General features: G+C 36.3%; 1 protein-coding gene across 1 annotated transcript; it reads left to right on the top strand.

Annotated features, from left to right (window-relative positions):
* The first annotated feature begins 19,699 nt into the window (after positions 1-19,699).
* On the top strand, positions 19,700-20,644 carry LOC101978308 (olfactory receptor 5G25). The gene has a single exon (XM_005331684.2). It carries the CDS (start codon positions 19,700-19,702, stop codon positions 20,642-20,644), a length of 945 nt encoding a protein of 314 aa, XP_005331741.1.
* The last annotated feature ends 5,612 nt before the right edge of the window (positions 20,645-26,256 follow it).

Genomic DNA, 26,256 nt, shown 5'->3' on the forward strand with positions numbered 1-26,256 from the left:
GGTAGGATTCTATTTACCCAGGGCCATAGATGTTAATGCTAAATATATAGTAAAAGGAGCAGTGGATTGGGAATCAAAGGCTGCATGCCAGTCCTTTTCACAGGTTATTTTTAAAATGGGGACGTTCTTAAATATATTTCCCATCTCTGTCATATTCTTTGTGACAGATGAGTATTTCAAAATATTCTAGAGATGAATTGAGGACATAAATGTAAAAATATACTAGGGGAAAATTAGGTGAATCTTGAGTGTGTGAATATATTTTTTAATCCAGACATGAAAACTGGAATTGCTAAAAGAAAGATCAAAGCACTACAATGTTAAAAGGAGAACAATTAAAGGTGAGAAAATGTTTTTTGTGGATGTGATAACAGTGAGGTAATATCCTTAATACACAAAGAACCTCAAACCTACAAAAAGAAATTCACAAGCCAGTGGATGAATAGACAATCCACAGAAATGGCATTGCTAATTGGCAAAAATGTTGGAAAAATGTTCAAAATAATTATCGACAAGGTAAATGAAGTAAAATTAAAACAAATATAGGGGCTATGGTTGTGGCTCAGTGATGGAGCACTTGCCTAGCACACTGGGTTCAATCCTCAGCACCCCATAAAAATAAATAAGTAAAATAAAGGTATTGTGTCCATCTACAACAATACTTTTTAAAAAATCCACTCTAAAAAAACAAACAATAAATGCAATGCTTTTCATTACAGAAGGAAAATGAATGGTTTTAATCATGTTGAGGTTCTTATTTGACTATGTGCACTTGTTTCCTGCTGATAGTGTATGACTCCATTTCCTTACAGAAACTTGGTAGTTTCCATTTAAAAAGATAAATGTATATGTTGTTTTTATTGGCTCTTTTTAGTTATATGTGACAGTATTTGATAAAATTATATATACATGGAATATATCTTATTCTAATTAGGACCCTAGGCCTGCTTTTTAAAAATTATTTTTGTTTTTTAAAATTACTGTGTATTAATTGTACGTTAATGGGGTTTAGAGTGATATTTCATCACATGCATAACAGTTTGTATCAGTTAAGTCATAGTATTTAAGATTTGCCCCTCCTTATTATTTCTGTATGCTTGGAGTCTCCAAACTCCTTTTTTTTCCAGAGCTTCATAAAACATGTAGTGGATTATTGTGAACTATAGTCACCCCACTGTATTGCAAAATGTTCAGAAATTGTTCCTTCTCTCTAACTGTCTTCTGTTTCCCATCATTTGATCTCTCTTTCTACATCCTGAGTCCTAACACAGAGTCCTAACACTTTGACTTAGAAACCCCTCATTTAGAAATCTAGACCACAGAAATATAAACAATGACGAATAAAGATTACATATATTGCAGCATTATGTATAGTGTCAAAGAAAAATTAAAAGAAATAAGGTGACTATCCATCAGAAGAAAATAAATGAATAATCTTTCTACAAAATGTTTTGCACCAAATAAAAAGAATGAGTTAGGTATTCACTGACTGACCTGGAAATAATTATTTTTTTAAAATGTTTTTATTAGTGCATTATTACAGATTTCCATAATAATGGGGTTCATTTTGATATAATTATATAAACATGGAATATAATTTTCTCCACTTCAGTCCCCAGTACTTCCACTTTCTCTTCCCTCCACCTGTATCCTTTCTGGAAAGAATGATTTTGTGCAGTCGCTGTCAGATGACAACAAAATCAAGTTATGCATCAACATGCAGCACTAATTACATATTTAAAAAGACAAAAATATATAATGAATAAAAGTGTCTCCCTATGTATGTGTATATGAACATAAGGATAATTAGGAAGGATAAACGGTAAAGTGAACATTGATTATTCAATGGAAGGAGCACTGCAGATAGGAATGGGAAGCTTTTCCTATACATTTGAATTCCTATACATTTGAATTGCAGCTTAGTTCATGGTGCTCTTTGGCTGAATTCAGGTATATCATCTTCACCTTGTGGTGAAGATCACTGTTGTGCCTGTATAATTTTATTGATTGGAGAATATGACAGGATTCTGCTCATCATGAGGTATGGATGCACTGCCAAATCTGTGTGCAAACATCCCTTTCTTATCAGTGATCAGATACAGATCAGAAGTTGCTTTGCAAAAGCCAAACATTTCTTAAATGTGAATGGCATGAACTTGCCCCTGAATCCCAGGACACCAGTAAATCTCACATGGTGGCTTTAATAAGTTCCCTATTGTTTCCTTCCCATTATTAAATCTTTCAATGCCATAAAGTCTGAAGTATTTTGTGGCTATGGTGGCAGGATTATTTTTGCTACAATGGTGTCACTTCCGACTCTGCATCCCATTTAATGGTGGTAGATTCCTGTGTCATTCGGTGTATGGGCGGGGACAATATTATTAGTTGTGGAGTATATTGTCTCCAAACCCCAAAAGGGCCATAAAGACACTGAGCCTTTTTCTTTGTGAATTTCACTATTGTACATGGGATTATTTATGTGACAATTTCTTTATTGGTGTATAAAGATGATTAACATACAATGATTTTTATACATCAATTTTGTACCCCACAATGTCACTGAATTTATTATTTACAACAGCTTTTTAATGCAATCTTTAGGCTTTTCTAATTATACTATCATGTCACTTGTGAAGAGGGATAATTTGACTTCTTCCTTACTTATTTGGGTGCCTTTTATTTCTTTCTCTTGTCTTAATGCTTTGACTAAATCTTCTGACACCATGTTGAATAGCAGTGGTGAAAGGGGATATTCTTTTCTTGTTTCCCCTATTAGAGGAACACATATTAGAGGAAATGATTTCAGCTTTTTCCCATTCATTATGATATTGGCTGTGGTCATATACAGGCTTTATTGTATTGAAATACATTCCTTCTCTAATTTGTTGAGGATTTTAATATAAAGTGATGTTGATTTTTATCAAATGCTTTTTTTTCTGTGTCTGTTGAGGTAATTATGAGGTTTCTATTATTCCTTCAGTTGATGTGATAAATTAGATTTATTGATTTGCATACATTGAAACATTTTTGCATACCTAAGATAATGATTTATATATGTGATCTTTTTGATGTGGTCTTGGATTAGGTTTGCTATTATTTTATGGAGAATTTTACATCATTGTTTAATCTTGGCTCAACTCTTTTCCTTTCCCAGGGACCAAATCTTGTCCTTTCAGATTTGATCTTCTGATGTATATATTTAAGGAAATATTCTGAATTCCTTCTTATTCCTACAGAAAGTTCTCACTATCCAACTCCTAAAAGAGTCTGGACCCTTCTCCTAACTTTTCTTCCTGCAGCTACCACTGAGTCCCAAGAGTTTCTGAGCACTGAACCATGCTGCCTCTGAACTATGGCTCTATTTTATTTATTTTAATCATACTAAATTGTGGGTTCAATGCCATAATTTGGTGCATGTATGCAGTGTACAATGTTCAAATGAGGGTAGTTAATATTTCCCACTCCTTGAACATTTAAAACATTCTTTTGATTAACATGTAATTACTGTAATTATGTGGTACAGTATGACATTTCAAAACAAGTATGCAATATTTACTGATAAAATCAGAGTAATCAGTGCTTCATTCTTCTTATCATTTATGTTTGGAGCTGAAGGCTTTTATCATCTAGTTATTCACAACATATATAATAGGTTATTGTGAACTATGGGCGCTCCACAGTGCTGTTGAACACTAGAACTTGTGACTTCCATCCATCTAAGCTTCAGTTCCCATAATCCACTATCTTTCCCAGCCCTTTCTGGCCTCTAATAATCACTAGTATACATTCTAATTGGCTTTAAAGATTTTGGAGGGTACTAGGAATTTAACTCAGGAAATTTACCACTATATCACTGACCTGTTTTATTTTATTTTATTTTTTTATTTTGAGACAGGGTCTCACTAAATTGCTTAGGGCCTTGCTGAGCTGCTGAGGCTTACCTTAAACTTGCAATCTCTCTGTCTCAGTCTTACAAGTAGCTAGGATTATAGGAGTACACCTCCATGCCAGACCTTTTACTTTACTTTTCTTGTCCTGGGGCTCAAATCCAGGGCCTCATACATGATAGGGAAGCACTCTACCATTGAGCCACATCCCCAGTCCTAAAAAATTTTAAATTTAGGGTTGCTATTTTAGAATTCTCATATCTGCACAAAGCCAAGGGTGGCTGATCATCATAGAGCTGGAAATTCTGAAAACTGAACTTTCTAAATGGGTTAGGAGGTTGCCACTCACAAGAGAGAATGGAATTTCATATGGTTACGTGTGATTGAGTTTCAAAATTATTTTCTCTAACAGTAATAAATTCTGGAGATCTCTTGTATGGTACAGTGACTCTAGTTAATAATATTACATTATACACTTAAAATTACTAAGAGAGAAGATATTAGATGCTTTCACCACAAACAAATACATATATGAAGTGATAGATATATTAGTTAGATTGATCGAATCATTTTACAATGCATACACATATCAAAACATCACACTGTATACTGTACATATGTGATGATATATTTAGTGCTGGGGATAGAACTCAGGGCTTTGTGCATGCTCTCTACGTCTGAGCCACGTACCAGCCCCAATATTTACAATTTGTATTTGTCAATGATTCTTTAATAAATCTAAAAAAAAAATCCTTCAAAATCTTCTCTATGGGTTTGATCCTCCAAGCTTTAGCTTGATGCAGTGAGTTGGTTCCAGTTTACCACAAGTATTTGGAAAAATCTTTCCTGCATGTTGTGCAGAATTAAGTGAGGGAGCTCATTACTAAAGTGCTACTGGAGGGCTCAGCTTCAGGATGGTATTATCTATTATTTATCTTTCCAGGTAGCCGAAGAAGCTGAAAAGAAGGGCAAGGCAGCATTTTTTTTTGATAATTTATTTTCTTACTAAGGGGCTATTAGTTTGTAATTAACTTTGACCTCTGTAGGCAAAGGGTGTAGTGGCTTGTTTCTTCAGAGATGTGACTTAATTGTGTATCTAAATAAACTTCAGTGGGCCAGGTATCAAAACTTGAACTCAGTGGCCTAATTTAGTCTAAATGAAATATTAAACTGTGTCCTCTGTTTTAAACAACCTAACTCAAATGCACATTTTAGAAAACAATGTTTTCCCTGGGCATACTGAAATATACTGGAAAATATGTGCGATCATAGAAGGTCAGAATTGAGAGGTCTTGACTTAGCCTTAATTTCTTCACTTTCACAACAATAATTCATTATAAATGGAAAAAAAACCCCTCTGAATTGGTCCTCAATATTTTTGTGCCAAAGGTCACATTTATATAGAATCATGTCTTTGCTCAGTGAGAAACTTTCCATGGGTCAGGCTGGGAAAAGTAGAGTTTAATAAACCTTTATGCAGTCACCAGCTATTGTTTTCATGCAGGATTTCAAGTTGAGCACAAAGTTTTTAAAAGCATAACAATTTTCCTTGGTGCATGTTCCTCAGTACTATTGTTTACAGGGATTATTATTTGAGAACTCAGGTAAGTGTATTCTAGTTTCAGTCTTATACATTTTTTTCTATAGCTTTAATTTGCTGTGATGCATGAAATGAATTGTTTCTATCTTCCTTATATAATAACTAATAAAATATAAGTCACCTGAAATGAGTATTTATATCTGGAAATTATGAAATTATTGAAAAGTCTTACTACTCAGAGTTTTGTTCTGACAACGTTAGTTGGCATCCTTCTATGCTGTATTCTTTTCTAAGCTCCACTATGTCTGAGACCACGAGAGATCAGCAGCTTTTCCTTTAGATAGTCTTCCTTTTCAAGCTTTCTTATTGGGAAGAAAGTGTTAGACTCCCGCCAATACTTCTCTGTCAACACACCCTGAGAATGTCTTTGTGTGTTATAATTTTGCAAAAGTTATCGTTATTGCAAGGTCTAAAATGTGTGCTTCTCTTCCTCAGTTTTACTTCTTCTGCACTGTCCTTCCTTTTTCCATGTTTTACTTCCATTTCCTTCTTTTTTGACATAGACATTCAATTCGGAAATGATCTTGATTGACAGGGAGCCCAGGCTAGTACAGAGAGGTCCTGTTTTACTTCCATTTCCTTCTTTTTTGACATAGACATTTAATTCGGAAATGATCTTGATTCACAGGGAGCACAGGCTAGTACAGAGAGGTCCTGTGCACTCTTCACCTTGTTTTCATCAATGCGAACATTTTATGGCACACAGTGTATCACCCAAATGGGGAAATCACATTGGTACGATGTGTCCATTTAGTTCCTTCTCATTTTATCATAGTTGTAGGTTTGTTTCAACCACCACCGCAATGAGAATATGGAACTCTTCCATCCCCACGGAGGTCTCCCTTGTGATACCCCTTCATCGTCAAACCACTTGCTTTTGTCACTGACAACCACTGACATGTTTTCCATCTCACAGTTGTGACATTCTGAGAACATTATGTAAATGTACCAATAAGCTATGTGACCTTAGGGCCTGGCTTTATTGAACTCAGTATATTCAACTGTTGCTTGAGATTCATTTATATGGTAGCCTACATCAATCAAGGTTCTGTGAACACTCATATATAGGTTATTGTGTGGGCTTCAGTTTTCATTTCTCTAGGATAACTGCCGGGGAGTGAGTGCCCTTTTCTTCCTTAAAATGTTTAATTTTCTTTCCCAAGATTCTGACAACAATCAATATTTAAGAATTAGTCCATTTTTTTGATGGGCTTCAAAATTATATGAATAGTGACTAGATTTATAGGTATTTGCAACAGTGACTTCCCTCAGTACTTCTCTGGCAAGAAACCCAGGGAAAGTCTTTGTGACAATTGTGCTCTTAAAAGAGCTACCGAGATGGATCAGAGAATATGCCCCAGAGGGGACACTATGGCATCAGCCAATACATGTCCCAAAGCCATGTTCTCTTGTCTCTGTCTGCCCTGGAATCTCTTAGATACCGGAAATTCAACGAATTGTTTCTACAGAATCTAAGGGAGAAGGAAACAAAATTATGTTCCTAATAGAGTAACTATTTATCCTTAACCCGGGTTGAAGGGAGTTAACCATTGAAATTCATTGAATTCATGTAATTCATTTAATTCTTATTGTCATCACCATTGTGAGGATCCGCTCTGCTGATGGCAGACACAAAGACTTCTCCACCTGCTCTCCCCACCTGACAGCTGTCTCCGTCCTTTATGGAACTCTTCATCTATGTAATCTGAGGTCTGGTTTCTCTGTGGATATCCACACAGTGATTTCTATGTTTTGTACAGCTGCGATTCTCATGCTGAATCTACTTATCAACAGCCTGAGAAACAGGGAGGTCAAAGATTGTTCCAGAAGGAGTTAGAAATGAAGTTGTGCTTAGACTAGCAGATGATGTAGTACAGAATTTAATTCCCAGTTGGCTGGGAATTGGGACATGGCATCTTTAGTTACAACTGTCTCATTTCCAATGTCTTCTTTTCAAACCCAAGGACTTTAGAATTAGAGATTTAACCTGGGATCTATGGATTACAGGACCTCAAACCTTTCTTTAGTAAAGTTCCAAGTTTTTGTGACTAGAAATGAGAGACTGTTAAAATTTGAATAAATGGAAAAGTCATAAAACAGAGAACTAACAGTAGATCAGTTTTGGTTTATAAGATGTTGAATTCTTTAGAGATCTCTGAGCTTCCTTTGGAAATTTTTGAAACAACTTATTTGAAGCATATATTTTCAGGTAGTAGGGAACCAGGTCCTTTTCTAAAAGTATCTTCATGTGTGGAGTAGACATTTGACAATGTGGTTCCATATTCACTGTTGCTTAAAGTAGCATTTTTTAAAAATTTTCCACTGCTAGTATGAGATTTATACATCTAAAGTGTAGAATGCATTGCAGTTCTTAAAGCAGTGCTGGCCTCATTGTTACGATGTTCCTTAGTAAAGTCGAAGTTACTCTAAGCTATTTTTTTTTTAATTTTTGACTTTTCATGACAGACAAGGAACTTAGAGAGTGTAAAAGGTTTTATGTTAGAATAGGTGGTAAGAAAAGACTCTTTACATAGGGTAGAAATTGAGAAAGATGACAAATTCCATTTCCATGGAATTCGGATTAGAAAAGGAGGAGATGGTCGTATATGGAATTTTAACAGAGCAAAGTTTATGACCCAGTTTATTCTGATTCTTGAATATTTTACTTCATTGCATTATATGATAGGCATTTCCAGATGAAGAGTAATAGAAATAGAAGTTTTTGAAATGCTTTGGTAATTAGTGCTGTGAGCTACTCAGCATACTTACAAAGAATCTTCATTTCTGTTGCTTGCTACCGAAGGCCTCTGACATATTACCCGGTTTTTGAGTGCCTTCAAAAGTATTCAAAGTTTATTTTTTTTCTTTAGTAATTTCTTCAATATAATCTGATGTTAGAATTGATAATTTAGCATATCCCAGGAGAAAAGATTGATTTAATTAGAATATATTTCTATTTAAATGTTAATTGAGGATTCAACTCCTTTTAAAATTATTATATTTTGATGATCAGCTAATCCAATTTTATTTGTTGAATAATCCTTTTTAATAATTTCCATTAACTGAACTTTCACAATGTCCCAGGTAGTGTGCTGTGAGCTGTTCAAAATTCTTTTCTGTTGTTCGTAATAAGTCTATTTCCATTTAAATAAATAAAATGTGGAATGCAGTAGTTTTCTATGGTTGCTTTACAAATCATCACAAACATTATAGTTTAAAATGACACAAAGTAATGACTTCATGATTTCTTTCAGGGGTCTGGGCACCTCATCACTGCCTCTATAGTTCAAGACTGAAATCCGTGTGGTGGTTGGCTTAGACACATTTCTGGGGGTGCTGGGCAAGAATCCATTTCAAATCTCAATTGAGTGGTCCACAAAATTCAGTCCTTGGGGTTGCAGGACTGAGGTGACTATCCGTCAACAGCTGTCAGCCAGTGGCCTCTGTTGACCAATTAGGGTTGCCCACGGTGCTTCTCGTGAGACTCCATCTTCAGGCCAGCAGCACATGACAGCTTCTTCTCCCACTTTGAGACTCTCTGTCTTTGTTCTTGTCAGCTGGAGAAAGCTCTGGACCCACTCCAGGATAATCTATCTTTTTAAAGTTCGCTGGGCCATATAACACAACAAAGTGATATGAATAACATCACGTTGACAGATTCCAGGTCACCTCTGCAGGGCCACTATGGAAATTCTACCAATCACACTGATATTCAGTTATCCTCAATAAATATTTTTTAAAACAAATAATTGCTCAGTAAGGAGAATAATTGACCTTTAAACTTGCCCTTACTGATTCCTGAAATGTAACTTTGTGTATATGTTTCTATAGGTTTGATGCTTTTATATGTTTGTTTCTATGCCAATATCATTGTTTTCAAAAGTAATCATTAGAATATCCTATTCTTTAATAGTAATGGTATAATCATACATTTGCTGAGGATCATATACATTAACTACATGTTGTATTAACAAGTTCATTGGGTCTTTAGCTCCCATTTAGAGTGAATTATTAGATGTACTTCTGCTTTATAGCTGAAAACTTGGGGCTTCATTAAACTTGAGTCACTTCCTTCAGGTCACACATCTACAAAATGGAGGAGTTGATATTTGATGTCACTCAGAGTCCTCCAGAGACAAGGTCTCATCAGTAACTAGTGGAAGGTCATTTGGTGGGAATAAAGCTTGCCTATTTTTCTGTGCCCAGGGTCTAAATATCTTTAGATTCTCATATGTTTATTCTTCCAAACTAAAATTACAAGTAAATTATTTAGAAAGTCAGAATTGAACATAATATTTGAATAAGATTTTGCATTTCTGTGATCAAAGATACCTGATAAGACAACCTATAGGAGAAAAAGTGTATGTTGGCTCATGATTTCAGGGCTTTAGTCCATGGTCAGCCAAGTCCATTCCCCTGGGTCCAAGGTGAGGCAGAACATCATGGTGGAAGGGCCTGGTGGAGGTGTCCTGCTCACCCCATGGCAGCCAGGAAGCAGAGAGGAAGGGAAGGGAGAGAGGCTGCAAGGAAGATGTACTCTTCCAGGGCATGCCCCTAGTGACCCACCTCCTCCACTCATGCCCACCTGCCCACAGTTGATCACCTAGTCTTTTCAAACTGGGATGGACAGATCAGGTTATAGCTCTCACAATCCAATTATTTCACCTCCAAATATTCCTGCATCATCACAAGAAGCTCCAAGCCTTGGCAGGACACCTCAGGTTTTAGTCAGCTCTTCTTTATGAATGTGATCAGAAGACCTGAAAAGTGGAAGTATTCTTCTGAAAAGAAGAACTTAGAAGAGGAATAGTTTATTTTGGCTCACGGTTTCAAAAGTACAGTCCAAAAGCAGTCAGTTCCATAGTTCTGGGCCTGGAGGTGAAGCAGAACATCATGGAAGCTGGGAAAGAGAGCGAGCGAGAGAGACCACATGAGCATGCATGCCACTTCCACCAGCTATGCCACACTTGCCTACAGTTACCACCCAGTTGGTCGTTCAATTAGGCTACAGCTCTCATAATCTGATCATTGTACCTCTGAATAGTTCTGCATTAATACAGAAACATTTTGGGGAGCACTTTATATCAAAACCTAATATCCAAACCATAAAAATTATATAAAACTTGGGGCTGGGGATGTGGCTCAAGCGGTAGCACTCTCGCCTGGCATGCGCGGGGCACTGGGTTCGATCCTCAGCACCACATAAAAATAAAATAAAGATGTTGTGCCCACCGAAAACTAAAAAATAAATATTAAAAATTCTCTCTCTCTCTCTTTTAAAAAATTATATAAAACTCCTCAACTTAAAAGAGTTGAGTGTAAAGCTATCAAAGACAATAATCTGAGGCAAAAGAAGAACATATGAAAAAGATAGTGTTTGCAAATGTGTTCTTGAACATCACTTTCTCTTTATTTAAATGTATTTTAATTTGAAAAATACAGAAACATTTTTCATGAACTGCATTGACTATAGGGTAATTTGTGTAATTATCATATTCATTTGCACAACAACTTGGAACACAGAAGTGTATACATAGTAGGACTTCTGACACTGCCTGTTGAAACCATTAAAATAGGATCTTTGCACAGTGGAAGTATTGTTTAGCAAAGAAAATAAAGCCCAAATAGAGAATGATAATACATGGTGGTATCTAAGGGAGAGAAGAGAAGAACAGGTGCTGTTGAGTTTCAAAGGGATTGGATGTTCTGATTGCATGGGATCAGGAAAGGGAATCTGGATAGGATTGTAATTAACATGTCCGTCATGGTAGTCATGGAATTTTGACTTCCACTACCTTCATAAATGAGAAGGGAATGTCAGACTAGGAAGAAGGGTTTGTTTTCTGTGTGGGGTGGCACATTGCCAGGCCAGGCTGAAACATATAATGTCCCTATAGTGGGAGTAGAAGTGTTGAAGTCATATTCCTTAGGATTAAAAAAGCAATATTGAATGAGTCCAGGCCTGGATCTTCCTAAGACAGTGAGATGACTCTGAAGTTCATATGAAAATACAAAAGACTAAAATAGCCAAGCTAATCTTATATAATATCATAGAGGGATGTCTTCCTTTTCTGAATATAGATTTATAAATATATAGTGGTTAAGACAAATCTAGTATAGAAAAAAGGGCCCAATGGGACAGTGTAGAGAGTATAGATGCATTAGCTAATGTATGCTAATAGCTTTATTATTAAAGAATAAATAAATGCCATGCATGAATTCTTTATTTCTGTCAAGGATAGTAAGAAAACAGGATTACAAAGCAGAGTGTTCAATATGTCTATATGAAAATAATTGTATTTGTACCCTATCTGACAAGAAATATTATTTCCAGTTGAAATTGACATTGATATACGAAAGGAAGAACATGAAGCATATAGAGTTTAATATTAGAGAATGTATTTGCTATATGTGTTAAGAACTTCTCATAGAAAGACAGGTTTAAAAAGAGTACAGAATTCACTGAACTTGAAGGTTAATATTGATTAACTGCACTGTGTTAAACCTAATTTTGATATATCAAAAGTTACCATTAATATCATAAACATGGAACCCCAGAGTGGAAAAACATATTTACAGTGCATGTAGGTTGCATATCTAGGATATGTAAATTATACTGTAATTAAAAAAATAATGACAGACAATCCAGTGGAAAAGTACACCAAACTAACCATTTGAATATTGCAAAGTTGTTCAACTTCACTATAAATCAGAGAAATGACAATTAAACATGCAGTAAGATACCATCACATATTCGTCAGAATGACCAAAATTATAATTATTGCCTTTAGGACACTAGGTTTTAGTATGTGTTGCTACCCTTTGAAAAACCTGTATTATCACTCCATTTTAACATGCACATCTCCCATTGCCCAAGACTGCCTTACAATGCTCCTCAGCTGAACTTTAGACAATTTTCATACTGACTATGGCCCTGGACCACCATTTTCATTAGGACATTCACTAAAAAATTAAAATCATAAATACCTATGTCTAAAAAATAAATCTCCTATTCTCTTGACAGCTTTATGATCCAGAAATATCTTTCTTAAGGACCTGAGAGCTGTCTCTTGAAGAACATAATCAAGAGGGTTCAGGCCCCTAAATCCTGGTGTCTGTACTGTAAAAATGTAAGAATGTAAATCTAACTTCAATTTTTGGAAAGTAGCAAGAAGATGGCCTAATTGCATGGACCACCCTCCCACCCCTTCAATATTCTTCAGTACTTTTTAGTAGCTCTCTCCAGAAGCTAAAAAGTCTAGCTTTGTTCCAGTAGAAGTGAGTTTACTAATACTCCACTGTACTAAGGTTCTCTGGAGAAACAGAACCAAAATTATATATATAGAATTTAATCTGGGTTCTTTGGTGATTTTGGTTATGGATTTAACAATCTGCATTTTGGTTGAATTTGGGGACTGGCATAGACACAGAGATAGATGATGGAAGATTTCTGGGCTCATAGAAGGTGACATATATATATAGATATAGATATAGATATAGATACAGATATATAGATATATAGATATATATCTCAAACAGAAGTTTATATATAATAATATAAAATAATATATAAAATCTCCTGTTTGATTTATTTGATTGGCTTACATAACCAGAGCTGCATAGTCCAATAATAGCTGTCTGCAGGCAGGAGACCTGGTGGAACCAGTAACTTCTCAGTCTAAGAAGCTGAAGCTTCAGAACCAGAGGAATCAATGATACATCCCCAGTACAGGATTGAAGGCCTGCAAACACCCTGGAGAGTCACTGGGCAGAGTCTGCTTTGGAAGAGTGAAGGAGCTGGAATGTGATATTCTCAGTTGATCACAGCAACAATCAAGAACCTGTTCGAGAAGAATCAAGATCATGTCAGGTGCTGTTTCCTTGTTCTTGCAGCTTTTTGTTCCATCCAACCCTCTAGCCTATTGGAGAGTTCTGCCCACACTTAGAGTGAGACTCTGCTTCCATCTACTGTTCCACACACCAGTCATTCTTAGAAACACTCCCATTGAGACACCCAGTATCTTCTTAATCTCAGGAGTCTCTTAATCCAATCAGGTTGAAAAATCAGATTAACCATTACATCCACCATTGTCATTGTTTCAAGAAAGACAATTTCCTTTGCTTATTTAACTCTGTCTGGTGCAATTTATATTTGACAGTTTAACCAAATGAGGTGATTCCCAGGCATAGTCCCAAAATAAATTCCCAGGCATATTCCCAAAATAAATACATTTACCAAAGATGTAAATAAGGATGCTTATTGAGAAAAATTCACAATGGTGAAAATCTGTAAAAAAAATTCAAATGCCTAATAACAAAATAATAGGTAAAACTTCTGTGGAATATTCATATAATGAAATACTATCAGCAATAAAAATTTATAGGCTACCGGTTTATTTAACAACAGATGAATTTCACACACAAAATACATTCATTGGATGCTGATGGTGGTGATGCTCTATTTTCTTATGTGGCTGGAGGCTACATACATGTGTTGACTATCTAATAATTTACTGAGCAGTGTCCCTAAGATTTGTGCAACTTTCTGTTAAAGACTGCTGTTTTTGTCAACAAAAGCTTTAAAAGTAGCATCAGACTGGCATGTAAGAAACTTAGAAGTCACCCATCCATCTTAACAAAGACTTAAAAAGCTCCATAAATTTAAAAATCAACAATTCATCTCAGACCTGTAGAGGTGAGGTCACAGTATAGAGAACTCTTCTGTTGCATATTCTGTATTTGGGCTGCAAGTTTTTCCGTAAATGGTATGTGCATGCACAACCCTGTGTCCATCTTCCTGGAACTCTAAGAGGACCCAAGGTCAGGCAAGGAATGAAAAAAGACAGCAAAGCCTGGAATAGCCAAAAGGAAACTTAGATCTTCTCTGAAAACATAGGAGAAATGGGAGTAGGACTTCACTAGGGCCTGTGAAACCCCACGGTCTGTGTGTTGAGATAAGATCAGAATCTCTTGGGTCACTCATGATCTTGGTGTAAATATATTACAGAAGCCACAGGAGGACAAAAGCAAGGACCAAGTGTCATTGAAGTCAAGGAAAATGTAGAACAGTTCTGAAAACAGAATCTGGCACTCAGAATTCAGTATTGGCTCAACTCCTTCTTTTTCCTTCATAAATCAAAATCCAGGACTGAGTTTCCTAAAAGTGCATCTCAAGGAAATAGCAGTAGTGCCTTTCTAATCTCAGAAGAGTTTCTCATTATCAAACTTCTAAAAGAAGTTATATTGATCTCCTGACTCTTCTTCCTGTAGCAACATTTTTAGAATCATTTATTTATTTAAAGCCTTTGTAGAAATATTTCCTGTAGACTTAGTTTTAAGTCTTTCTCTGGAGAGAAAGGCTTTCACATTCTATGCTTGTTTTTATGAAGTGGGTGGACACAATAAAATTCATTGTTATATATTATCATTTCTCCAAAGAAAAAGAGAACGAGGTAATGAGACAGAAAGTTAATGAGGCTAGGATCTGGTTAATGGTACTCTGATAGAGTCCTCAAAATCTAGGTAGAAATAGAGGGAGCATAGTTCAGAAAAACAATCTTGGCTCTGAGAATCCCTTACTGAGGTGTATTGTAGCAGAAATATGAATGAAACGAGGAAGTAAATTTTGTAACTCCATGGAGAGAAAAATATTTTAAGCAGAAGAAAGAAGACCAAAGATTCTGAGGTAGGATCCTGCTTTGCTAGAAAAAATGAACTGGGTAAGGAGAGGTAGGAGATTCCAGGTCTCTATTCATCTTCTCCTTGTTCTTATGCTGTTTCAATAAGGAGATTTCTCAAAGCATTTAGAAGAAAGTGTCATATATGATAAACACCATGAGTGGCAATAGTAATGTCCTATGGCAGTTTTATCTGAATGCATATCATCTGTTTTCTGAAACAACTTGGAAGATTCCAAATTATTTACAAACAAAAAACACAAATTCTTGCTGGGTGCTGTGGCACATGCTTATAATCCCAGCAGCTTGAGAGGCTGAAACAAGAAGATTGCAGGGTCAAAGCCAGCCTCAGGAACTTAGTGAGGCCCTGAGAAACTCAGTGAGACCCAGTCTCTAAATAAAATACAAAACAGGGCTAGGGATGTGGCTCAATGGTAAGTACCCCTGAGTTCAATCCCTGGTGCAATGGGAAAAAAAGTTCAAATTATTTAACCTAATGACAATCAAATTTAGGCTCAATTCTATTTTCAAACTAAAAATTTGAAATTTTTAGACAGCCAAAGTGGACAACCATTTATCTGTCAAAGATGTCTAAATTTCTAGATGCCCGTTGCTTTGTGAAAACTCCAATTCATTTTAACTTTACTTCCTTATATTTTGGCCTTCCTTTGAGATTCATCACCTCCGGGGGACTATTTTCAAACCCTCTGTGTACTTTCTAAGGAGTTGTTTGAAAGCGTATTCACCTAATCACTCCTGAACCTACCATGGGGTGCCATAAAACTCCCTTTCTCATGCAATTTCTCCAAAGCAAGTTTCTCTTCTAGAATTCTCAGATCTGCATGGTGCTAAGGGCTCATCATTATGCAGCTGTTGAAGGCTTAAAACTAGAATTTATAAGGTAGAGGTAGCCTACAAGGGAGATGGTCCTATCATATATAGTTGCAGTGGATTTAAAACTCTCAAAAATATTTTCTTAAAAAATAACGTCAAGGGGCTGGCGTTGTGGTTCAGTGGTAGAACGCTCACCTAGCATGTGAGAGGCACTGTGCTCAATCCTCAGCACCACATAAAAATAAATAAATAAAATAAAGGTATTGTGTCCAACTACAACTAAAAGATATTTTTAAAATAATTTAAAAAAAGTAACGTCAATATCTTCCCTATGAGACCCAATCTCTTGAGCTTCTATTTCCTTGGGGAGTTGGCTGCCATTGAGTCAGGTGTCTTTGGAAAATCTCTCATGTGTGCTTTGCAGCATTAGTTAATGAACTGTTCTTAAAGGTGCTACTGTAAGGCTTAGTTTTGAAGATATTGTTTTCCTGTACTATCTTCCTGTACATCTGAAGAAGTACAGAAGACGGACAAGTCTGCATTTCAGGGTAATTCATTTTCTGAGCCGAAATAATGTTCATTTTGTAATTCAGCTTGACAAAAGCGGGATTTGCTTCCTCAAAGAGGCAGATGAACTTGGTTTCTAAGTTGCATCCGAGAACTCAGGAGTGCAAAAATATATTGAGAAAAATGGAAAACATCATTACTAAGCTCATCAGAAGAACAATTCTGAATTTAGTCTGCCTTCTTTGGTGTTTTGGGTTATGGATTTAACAATCTGCATTTTGGTTGAATTTGGGGTCTGGCATAGACATAGAGATTTATGATGGAAGATTTTGGGGCTCATAGAAGGTGAGACTGAAGAGGACTTGGCATCTCCAGGTCCTATTCTTCACTATGCACAGCGTACATAAGGCAAACAGGAAAGCACCCTCTGAACATGCTTCCTTCATTCTGCTTCTGCTCATGAACCAAGTCACATGATCATGTGACCTTATGGTTTTTGTCTATTGAAATCTTTGACTTACCTAAAGTTGGGGAAAAAATAGCTTAATAGTCCCCCCCCAATTTCATATCAATTTTGTATATAGCTCATTACCTGTTTTTTTACAGAAAAATATTAGTTGTATGTAAAAATGTGTAGAGGAAGAATACAAGTTCAGTGTATTAGACAAAGGGGAATGACAAGGAGGGGGAGGGATAGAAATCAGAGAAACAGGGGAATGAATTGGATATAACTTTCCTGTGTACCTATATGAATACACCACAGTGAGTCTCACCATCATGTACCTCCACAAGACTGGGATCCTAATTAGAATATCGATAAATTTCATGCTTGTGTAAATATATCAAAATAGATTCTACTGTGATATATAACTAAAAAGAACAAATGAAAACACCCCAAGCTGTGTATATTCTAATATCAACTATGTATTCTTTTCCCATGGATTAAGTTCATTGTGTCACTTAAAATATTTTCTTTCCATTCTCTTTTAAAATAAATACTAAAAATATGGAGGACTTGATATTATTTTCTATATATAGGATACATGAGAACATGACATGTTGAAACATTTTACTCCTCAGATGTAGCTTTTCTGATTAATCTTAAATTATATCTCCCCAGGATTTTTCTTATCCAACCTCCGTTGTTGCTTCTGATACTACAAGAAATCAGTAATTTTTCTTTTCATTAATGTTCATTTAGCCAGCAGGATACAGTAGCACACAGGAACAGTCCCTGCTATTTGAGAGGCCAGCCAGGACAATTTAATGACAACTTGTCTCAGGATAAGAAAATGAAAAGGGTTTGATATGTAAATCAGTGGACTGAGTTCACTCCCCAGTACAGTAAAAAAATCTATCTATATCTGTATCTGCATCTGTGTTTATATTTATACCTTTACTTATACCCGTATCTGTATATCCAACTATCTATATATTTAGATGACACAATCTTTTAAAATTTTTTTACCTGGGGGGTGGGGGATTTGTTACATTATTTTCAATAGTGTCCCATATCAAATCTCATGAATATCTTCTGTGGTTTCATATCTTAGAGAGCAAAAATATAGAGCAAAAATACCTATATATACTTAATCTGGAATTAGTGTAGATACCAGCTTAATTCATAGATTTTATGACTTTTCACTGAAAATTTCAAGGCCCCACATATATGCCACCCTTCCTCAACTTTCCTGTCGTCACAGTGTCTTCCCTTACCCCTCTTCTCCCTGATCTTTCCTTCCTTTTTCTTTGTTTAAAATTTTTAGTTTGAAGTCATTTGAATATTCACAAGATGCACAAAGACAGCACCCAGAGATGGTCAGTATCTATGTCCATTTTCACCAATGACTACATCTCTAGCAATTGTAGTGCATATTTAAAACCTGGAAAATAATGCCCATTTGATATGTGTGTATATAGGTCCACACCATTTTTATCACATGCACAGGTTTATTTAAACATAACCACAGTCAGGACATGCTATGTCACCACCACAAATACCTCCTTTGAGATTCACTTAAGGTGTTGCTACACCTTAGTCGTCACTGAGCAATATCCAGTGTAACCATTCAACAGTTACAGGATGGTAGGGTTATTGCAAGTTTTTTGATAATATAAGTGAAGCAGTTGTAAAAAGTTCTGTACAGTTATTATGTGCATATAAGTCTTTATTTCTCTCAGATAAATGCCCAGGTAAGCCCTTCTTTCTTCAAATATTTATTTGTCTCTCCCAAGTACCTGGCAGCAATGATTGGGTGACAACACCCCCCAGTACTTAAGGACCTATTGATCCCTTCTTTGATGGATTTCAATATTCAGTGGAGAGTAACTGAATTAAGTGATTTCTGAGTTTTACACTGAATTAATGAGTATTGTGACATGAGGGGATGAGGTATATTACAATGTGTGTCCCAAAAGAGAGACTGTGAGCTGTTTGATCCTGTCCTAAAGCTCTGTTCCCTTGTTTCAGCCTTCTCTCCTGTCCTTGAGACATCTATAGTTATCTTCTGTATAATTTGGCTGTTTCTATAGAATCTAAAAGAGCTGAAAGGAGGTTACATTATTCATACCAATATATAGTGAATCTGGAGTGAGTGTAGATACCAGCTTGGATTCATAGATTTTGTGGAATGTCCTTTTCTCTGAAATGGGTGTTTTGAGATAATTAACATGGAAAAGTGAGAGGACCTCCCTTAGAGAGCCTCCACATTTCACTTCTAGCTGCAAAATGCCTGGGCATGATCACCCTCATTTGGATGGATTCTTGACTCCAAACCCCCATGTCCTTTGTGGATGCCTGGACAAATATCATCTTTTTTTTTAAAAAAATAACTTTTTTATTCTATCTATTTATTTTTTTACGTGGTACTGATAATCGAACCCAGTGCCTCACACATGCTAGGCATGTGCTCTACCACTGAACGACACCCCAGGCCCCCAAATCATCTTTTGACTATAGAGGACACTGAAGTACCCAGGGAGGTTCAGTAAATACTCAGACAAAGAGATGGTTAGCAGAGACTTAGCAGGTCCTCCGGGGTAGAACTCAGATGGTTGCCTGTCAGCCTATGCTGTGTAAATTTATAAAGAAAAAACAAAAAACAAGTAAAATTCAGGTGCAAAGCTAAAAAGTCTTTAATTAGAATGGATTATATAAAAATGTCTTATTTTTTTCTCAGCAGATTAAATAAAAAATGGACTCTGGGAATCAAACTTTGGTGACTGAATTTTTTTTCATGGGCTTAACCGATTCACTTGAGTACCAGGTGCTCCTCTTCCTGACCTTCCTCCTGGTGTATCTTGTTACTCTCCTTGGAAACCTGGGCATGATCACCCTCATTTGGATGGATTCTCGACTCCAAACCCCCATGTACTTTTTTCTCAGCCATTTGTCCTTTGTGGATGCCTGCTCCTCTTCCATCACTGGTCCCAAGATGTTGACTGACATCTTTGTGGAGAAAAAAGTGATCTCTTTCTTGGGTTGTGCTGCCCAGTTTTGGTTATTCATTCAGTTCGTAGTGACAGAATGTTTCCTTCTGGCTGCCATGGCATATGACCGGCATATAGCCATCTGTAAGCCCTTGCTGTATACACTCATCATGTCCCAGGGTGTCTGTGTGCAGCTGGTGGCAGGGCCTTATGCCATGGGATTTGTAAGTGCCATGACCCACACAACCTTGGCCTTTTGCCTACCGTACTGTGGTCCAAATATCATCAACCACTTCTACTGTGACCTTCTTCCTGTCATCTCTTTGGCATGTGCGGATACCCAGGTCAATAGAATTTTGCTCTTTGCCGTGGCTGGAGCCCTTGGAGTCCTCAGTGGTGTGATCATCTTGGTGTCCTACATTCACATTGGGGTCGCCATCTTGAGGATCCGCTCTGCTGATGGCAGGCGCAAAGCCTTCTCCACCTGCTCTTCCCACCTGACGGCCGTCTCCATCCTTTATGGGACTCTTTTCTTCATCTATGTTCGTCCAGGCTCTAGTTTCTCTCTGGATATCAATAAAGTGATTTCCGTGTTTTACACTGCAGTGATTCCCATGCTGAACCCACTAATCTACAGCCTGAGAAACAAGGAGGTCAAAGATTCATTCAGAAGAGTGTTGGAGAGGAGGAAGCTTCTTATTGGCACATAGAGTAGGGTTCCGATTGTACCACAGGGAAGATGTGACATGGGATGGAGCCCAAACCACTGGACTGGGTGACAGGAGTCCAGATTTTAAGATGACATTCCCTCTTTATTGTTGTCTTATTGCTAGGTCTTATAAAATCTTTGGTCAAATTTTATTGTTTCAGTGTTTTCATCAGCAAGAATGAGATTTTGAAATTCAGACTGAGATGGGGGAGATTGTATAATCATCAAATTCAGAAAATAATGCCTACATTTATGACTAGGAAATCAATATTCTTTATTAAAACCTGAATAAATAAATGTAAAAATCATAACCTATGAGATTAACAGTACTTCAGTGCTGGTACTCAGAACCAAGTCCTGCAAGCTGGATCTTTTGTGTGTGTGTGTGTGTGTGTGTGTTTAAATTTATTTTTAAACTTTTTAAAATTTTATTTTTCTTGAGTCCTTTAAAATATAAATGGTTACATATGGTATTGTTCTGCTATAATGGAACCCTGACACTTTGTAAAACTATCTGTATGTTTGGAGTAAATGTTTTTTGAAAACCTTTTACTTCATATGCACTGCAGTGATAGTAACACCTTGTCAGGATTCTGCCACCCAAGTTCATGATTTATGTACATAAAATACAGCCTGAAGTGCATTTTTAAAAAAAATCATAAAGTAGGTATTACTATCGTTACTGGTTTTTGTGTTTCTGGTAGAGCATTAATTAACATTTTATAGATGACAAATCTGATAGCCATGAAGGATCAATTTATTTCCTATGACCTTAATAATTGATTTCATGTTTTTCCCCTCCCAGTATAATATTTTTTCAACCCTACTTCTGTGTTCCTTTACTGGAATATAGCAACTGGTGCAAGAAATGAGGGGAATGTGTGATTGACACAGATGGATGACTCATCAAGAGCCCCACTTTGCCTTTCCTTTGAAGACCTTCATTGAGAGAAATTTAATTTTATTCTATAGAACTTGAAGGTTGCAAGAAGCCTTAATAACCTAGAATTTCTTTCTTTCTTTTTGTTTTTTACTTTGTTTATTGATCATGCTTTCTGCATCCAATGCTCGCTGTCTTTACAAATGATTTGGGGAAATATTTGGGATAGATGATATTCATGTAAGGTGAAATGAGATTCAATGAACTCTGCAATTGTGAATTAGTGTAATATTATTTTGTGTTTCCACTATGTGCCAGTCATTATTATGCCTATTGAGTGGGAGTAGAAGTATTCATATAATTTAGAAATTAGAAGAGTTGGAAAAACAAGCGATTAAAAAACAACAAAATAAATTTGATTATAAAGATTTCTGTGTCAAAATATCAAAGAATGAAGATAGAATGTAAGATTTTATACTTTAGAAAGAGTAGTGACAGAAATGTCTTTAAAAAGGGTAGGGATTGAGAATGATGAAGACCATCTGTTTTTCTGGGTGGCTTTCCATGAAGTCTGCTATCATTGTTTGGATAAGAGAAGGACAAAAGGACCCTACACAAAATGCTGACAGAGAAGTTGTGTTTCCCAGAAGAGGAATTGAAATTTGCTAAATCACTGTTTCTTCTAATTTTCAGGATATTTTCCTTTCTGCTGTATATTATGGGTGTTTTTGGAATGGAGAGGGTTGAAATAAGGGAAAGATTACTTAATGGTGTGTTGGGAGATGCGATTTACTGTGAACTATATGAGTACTGAAAAACATTATCATGTTTGTGGCTTATTAAAAATCTTGTTACCATTTCAACAGGTGATTCTTGGTTGCCTAAGATAAAAAGTTATTCCATTGCACTTTTTCTATTTTCTCTCTATACCCGGAATGGAACCCAGGGATGTTTAACCACCAAGCCACATCCCCAGGCCTATTTATTTTTAATTTTGATACAGGGTCTCTCTAAGTTGCTTAGGGCCTTGCTAAGTTGCTAAGGTGGGCCTCAAACTTGCAATCCTCCTGTTTATCCTGGCACACAGTCTTAGGCTGTTGAATTTCAAAGGGAGTGATGGCTCTGATTGCTTGGGATCCGGAAAAGCTTGTTGGATAAGGTTATAATTAGCACATCTTTTATAGAACATATGGAATTTTTATCTCCAGTATTTCTGTATGTAAGAATGGACTGTAAGAATAGGTTAAGGAAAACGGGCCATAGGTGGTCACATGGGGATGACACATTGACAGACCATGACGAAACATCAACACCCATATCATGGAAGCAGAAGCAGTCAAATCATATTCTAAAGGATTAAAGAAAGAATAACAAATGAGTCCAGGCCTACAGTTTCCTAAGACACTGAGATGATTGAAAAGTTTATATGGAAATATAAATGACCAAAATATCCAGATTGGTCTTGAGGAATAAAATCAAGGTGGATACAGACTTATGAATATGTAGTAGTCAAGAAAGGATCAAGAATAGACTAAGGACCCTGTTAGCATTGCAGAGAGTACAGATGCATTATCTTTATAATTAGAGTACACACAGATGCTATGCATAAACACTTTATTTATGGCAAGGTAACAGGGAATGAAGAGATTTTTAAAACATGGTATTAGACCCATTGGATGTTTGCAGGAAATGAATGGAGTTTACCCCTGTCTTTCAGCACACACCAAGAGCACACTAGGTGGGGTGGAGTGGAGGTCAAGATGTGAACAGCAGGGACATGAACAATGTAGAAGACACTATCAGAGAGTGTATTTAGGATCTGTGGTGGTGCCTAGAGGTAGGGAAATGTATTTTTTTAAACAGAATACAAAAACACTAAACTTGAAGGAAAATATTGATATGATATCCTGAACCATGTTAAATCTAATTTTGATACATCGAAAGTCACCATTCAGATCATGAACACATAAGCCACATGGTGGGAATATATTTATAATACACATAGCTAGCTTACTTATATGAATTTTACTGTGATTTAAAAAAAGACAGGCATCCTATTGAAAAAGTATACCAGGTTAGGCACTCTAATATTACAAAGTTGTTAACTTCACTAGAAATCAGGGAAATTACAACTAAACAGGCAATGAGATACTATTATATCCTCATCGAGTAGCTATAATTATTATTATTGACTCTCATACACTACTTAGGGGTTTGACACTATTTGCTTAGAAAACTTGGATTATCATGCAATTTTAATTGAGATGTATCTTATCAACCAAGATCACCTTAAGGTGACTCTCAGCTTGACTAAACTTTAGGCAAGCTACTTCTTCTTCTTTTTTTTTAAAGAGAGAGAGAGAGAGAGAGAGAGAGAGAGAGAGAGAGAGAGAGAGAGAGAGAGAGAATTTTTTTAATATTTATTTTTTAGTTTTTGGCAGACACAACATTGTATGTGGTGCTGAGGATCAAACCTGGGCCGCAGGCTTGCCACATCCCCAGCCCGGCAAGCTACTTCTTGACTAGAGATCTTTGACCTCCCTTTCCTTGGAATATTTACTTTAGAAAACTAGAAATTGTCCATTCTTTCTTGGTCTCTTTGAGGCGTGAATCTTTTCCTGTCCTCCTCTCAGTTATATAATGCAGAAGTATCTTTCTCAAGAACTTTGGAGTTGTCTCTTGAATATGTAATCAATCATTAAGAAAGTGTGCCCTGTCCTCCAGTGTCTGTGAGAAAATAGGAGCCTAATTTTGGGTTTTGGCAATTAGTAAATGGATGATCTAATCAAGTTGACCGACCTCCTTCTTAATACACCAGTGTACTCATTAGCTGTCTCCAGTGTTTAAAAACTCTTCTACATTTTATTCCAGAAAAGCTGTGTTCAATGTCATTTTTCTATTGCAGTGGTTTTGAATAAGATATTTCCTGTTTTTTTTAAACTCTCTCTGGTATAATTTCATCCTGACAGTTCAATTGCAATTTGATCCCTGGTATATTTCCAAGAATATAGCAGTAAACTAATAAATCACTTGTGCAATATTTGTATCATGGAATACTAGCAGTACTATAAAATATATGAACAACAGAGAATGGATAAGTGGTGAGTGTCCATTCTGATGTGAGTGATGGTTATATGGGTATTTTTATTTGATAATAATTCACTGAGCACTGAACTTAAGAATTATGGTCTTTCAAGTGTTGTTTGTTGGTAAAGTTTTAAAATGCAGCATCAATGTTGTATTTCTTGGTTCAACCTCTCTTGTTAGGATGGGCTCAGAAAATATCTACATGACAAAACTTATTCACATGTTCCAAAGCAGTGTTTTCCCTGTCTGCCCTAGAAAATGTGAGGAACTATCACATTGGCACTGGGAAGTAAATCAAGTATGAGTGGCTAAACTCAAGCAGTCTTTCAAAAAATAAATGACATTTTACCCCACTCTTAAAAAGGCAGAAAGATATTTTGTCAATCATGGGTGTGTCTGAAGATTCAGGATCAGAATCAATCAGAAAACTCAGATTTAGTCGTCTGCTCTCCAGACGCTTACTTTGAGACATGAGAATATGTTTTCTGGTGATGAGCAGGGGGAACATTGTACACATTATTGTTTTATGTAAGGCTTCCTCCCCAAGTAAGATAATGCTACTTGGAAACAGATCTAGCATCAGCATTGCCCTGTGGGGTTCTTATTTCCTCTTACCTATCATATCCTTCCTACTCAAAGTATAGGCTTGGCATCCTCTGGGAACTTATTAGCCCATGCAGACTTACTCTTCACCAATTGAATCAGAACTTATATTTTAACAAGATACCAGACAATATGTAGATATGTTCAAGTCTAAGAAGAAATCTTGCACATAGCCCCAAGTTCAGAGGTTCATGTTATGAAGATTTAGTGTGAAAGATAAGATTTTATCTAATCTGTATAAAATTCTACTAAATGAATACTCTATGGGTTTATCTATTGTAGATCCTCATTCAAGAATGAAGAAAGGAAAAAAAACCTATATACACTTGTGAGATAATACTTTACAATAAATGGCAAAGAAGTATATTAGATTTGGAAGAAAAACAAATGTTAAGTTATTAAAGAATATGGAGGTCGGACACAATGGCACATGCCTATAATTTCAGTGACTAGTTTGAGGCCAGCCTCAGCAACTGAGTCCCTAAGCAACTTAGTGAGATTCTGTCTCTAAATAAATAAATAAATAAATAAATAAATAAATGAATGAATAAAAAGGACTGGTTATATGGCTCAGTGGTTAAACACCCGGGGGTCAATCCCTGGTACAAAAAAATTTTAAAAAAGAGAAAGATGCTTGTGTATTGCACACACATGTGTGCAGATGTACATGCATGTGTGTGTGCATATGTGTGCACGTGTGTTTGAGTATGTGTGTATTTCCTTATCTAAAGAAGGTGACAATGAAGGTGGATGAGGATCCAATAGCATCTGACAGTGCACATGTGTTCATGAGGATGATTGATGTCAAGAAACATCTTTCCAGTGACATTGATACCTGAAACGTGTGAGGTGACTGAGAAGTCCTGATTGGATGGATGAGTATTTTTAAAGATGGTTGGAAATGATATTTGATGTGACTTCTCCTAAGCATTGGTAGGTAAGCCCCAACCTGGGCAAATGTCACTGTCTATATCTTTTGGTTTCAGAGCATTTGGGCACAGTGTTTGGAGCAGGAAGCCTAAGATATCTCCATGGTCCATCCT

The sequence above is a fragment of the Ictidomys tridecemlineatus genome, chromosome 4, assembly GCF_052094955.1.
Source record: "Ictidomys tridecemlineatus isolate mIctTri1 chromosome 4, mIctTri1.hap1, whole genome shotgun sequence".
Classification (NCBI taxonomy): domain Eukaryota; kingdom Metazoa; phylum Chordata; class Mammalia; order Rodentia; family Sciuridae; genus Ictidomys; species Ictidomys tridecemlineatus.

Bases quoted from the DNA above. Each gene is read 5' to 3' on its own strand.
- LOC101978308 (XM_005331684.2), top strand. From the start codon at position 19,700: ATGGACTCTGGGAATCAAACTTTGGTGACTGAATTTTTTTTCATGGGC.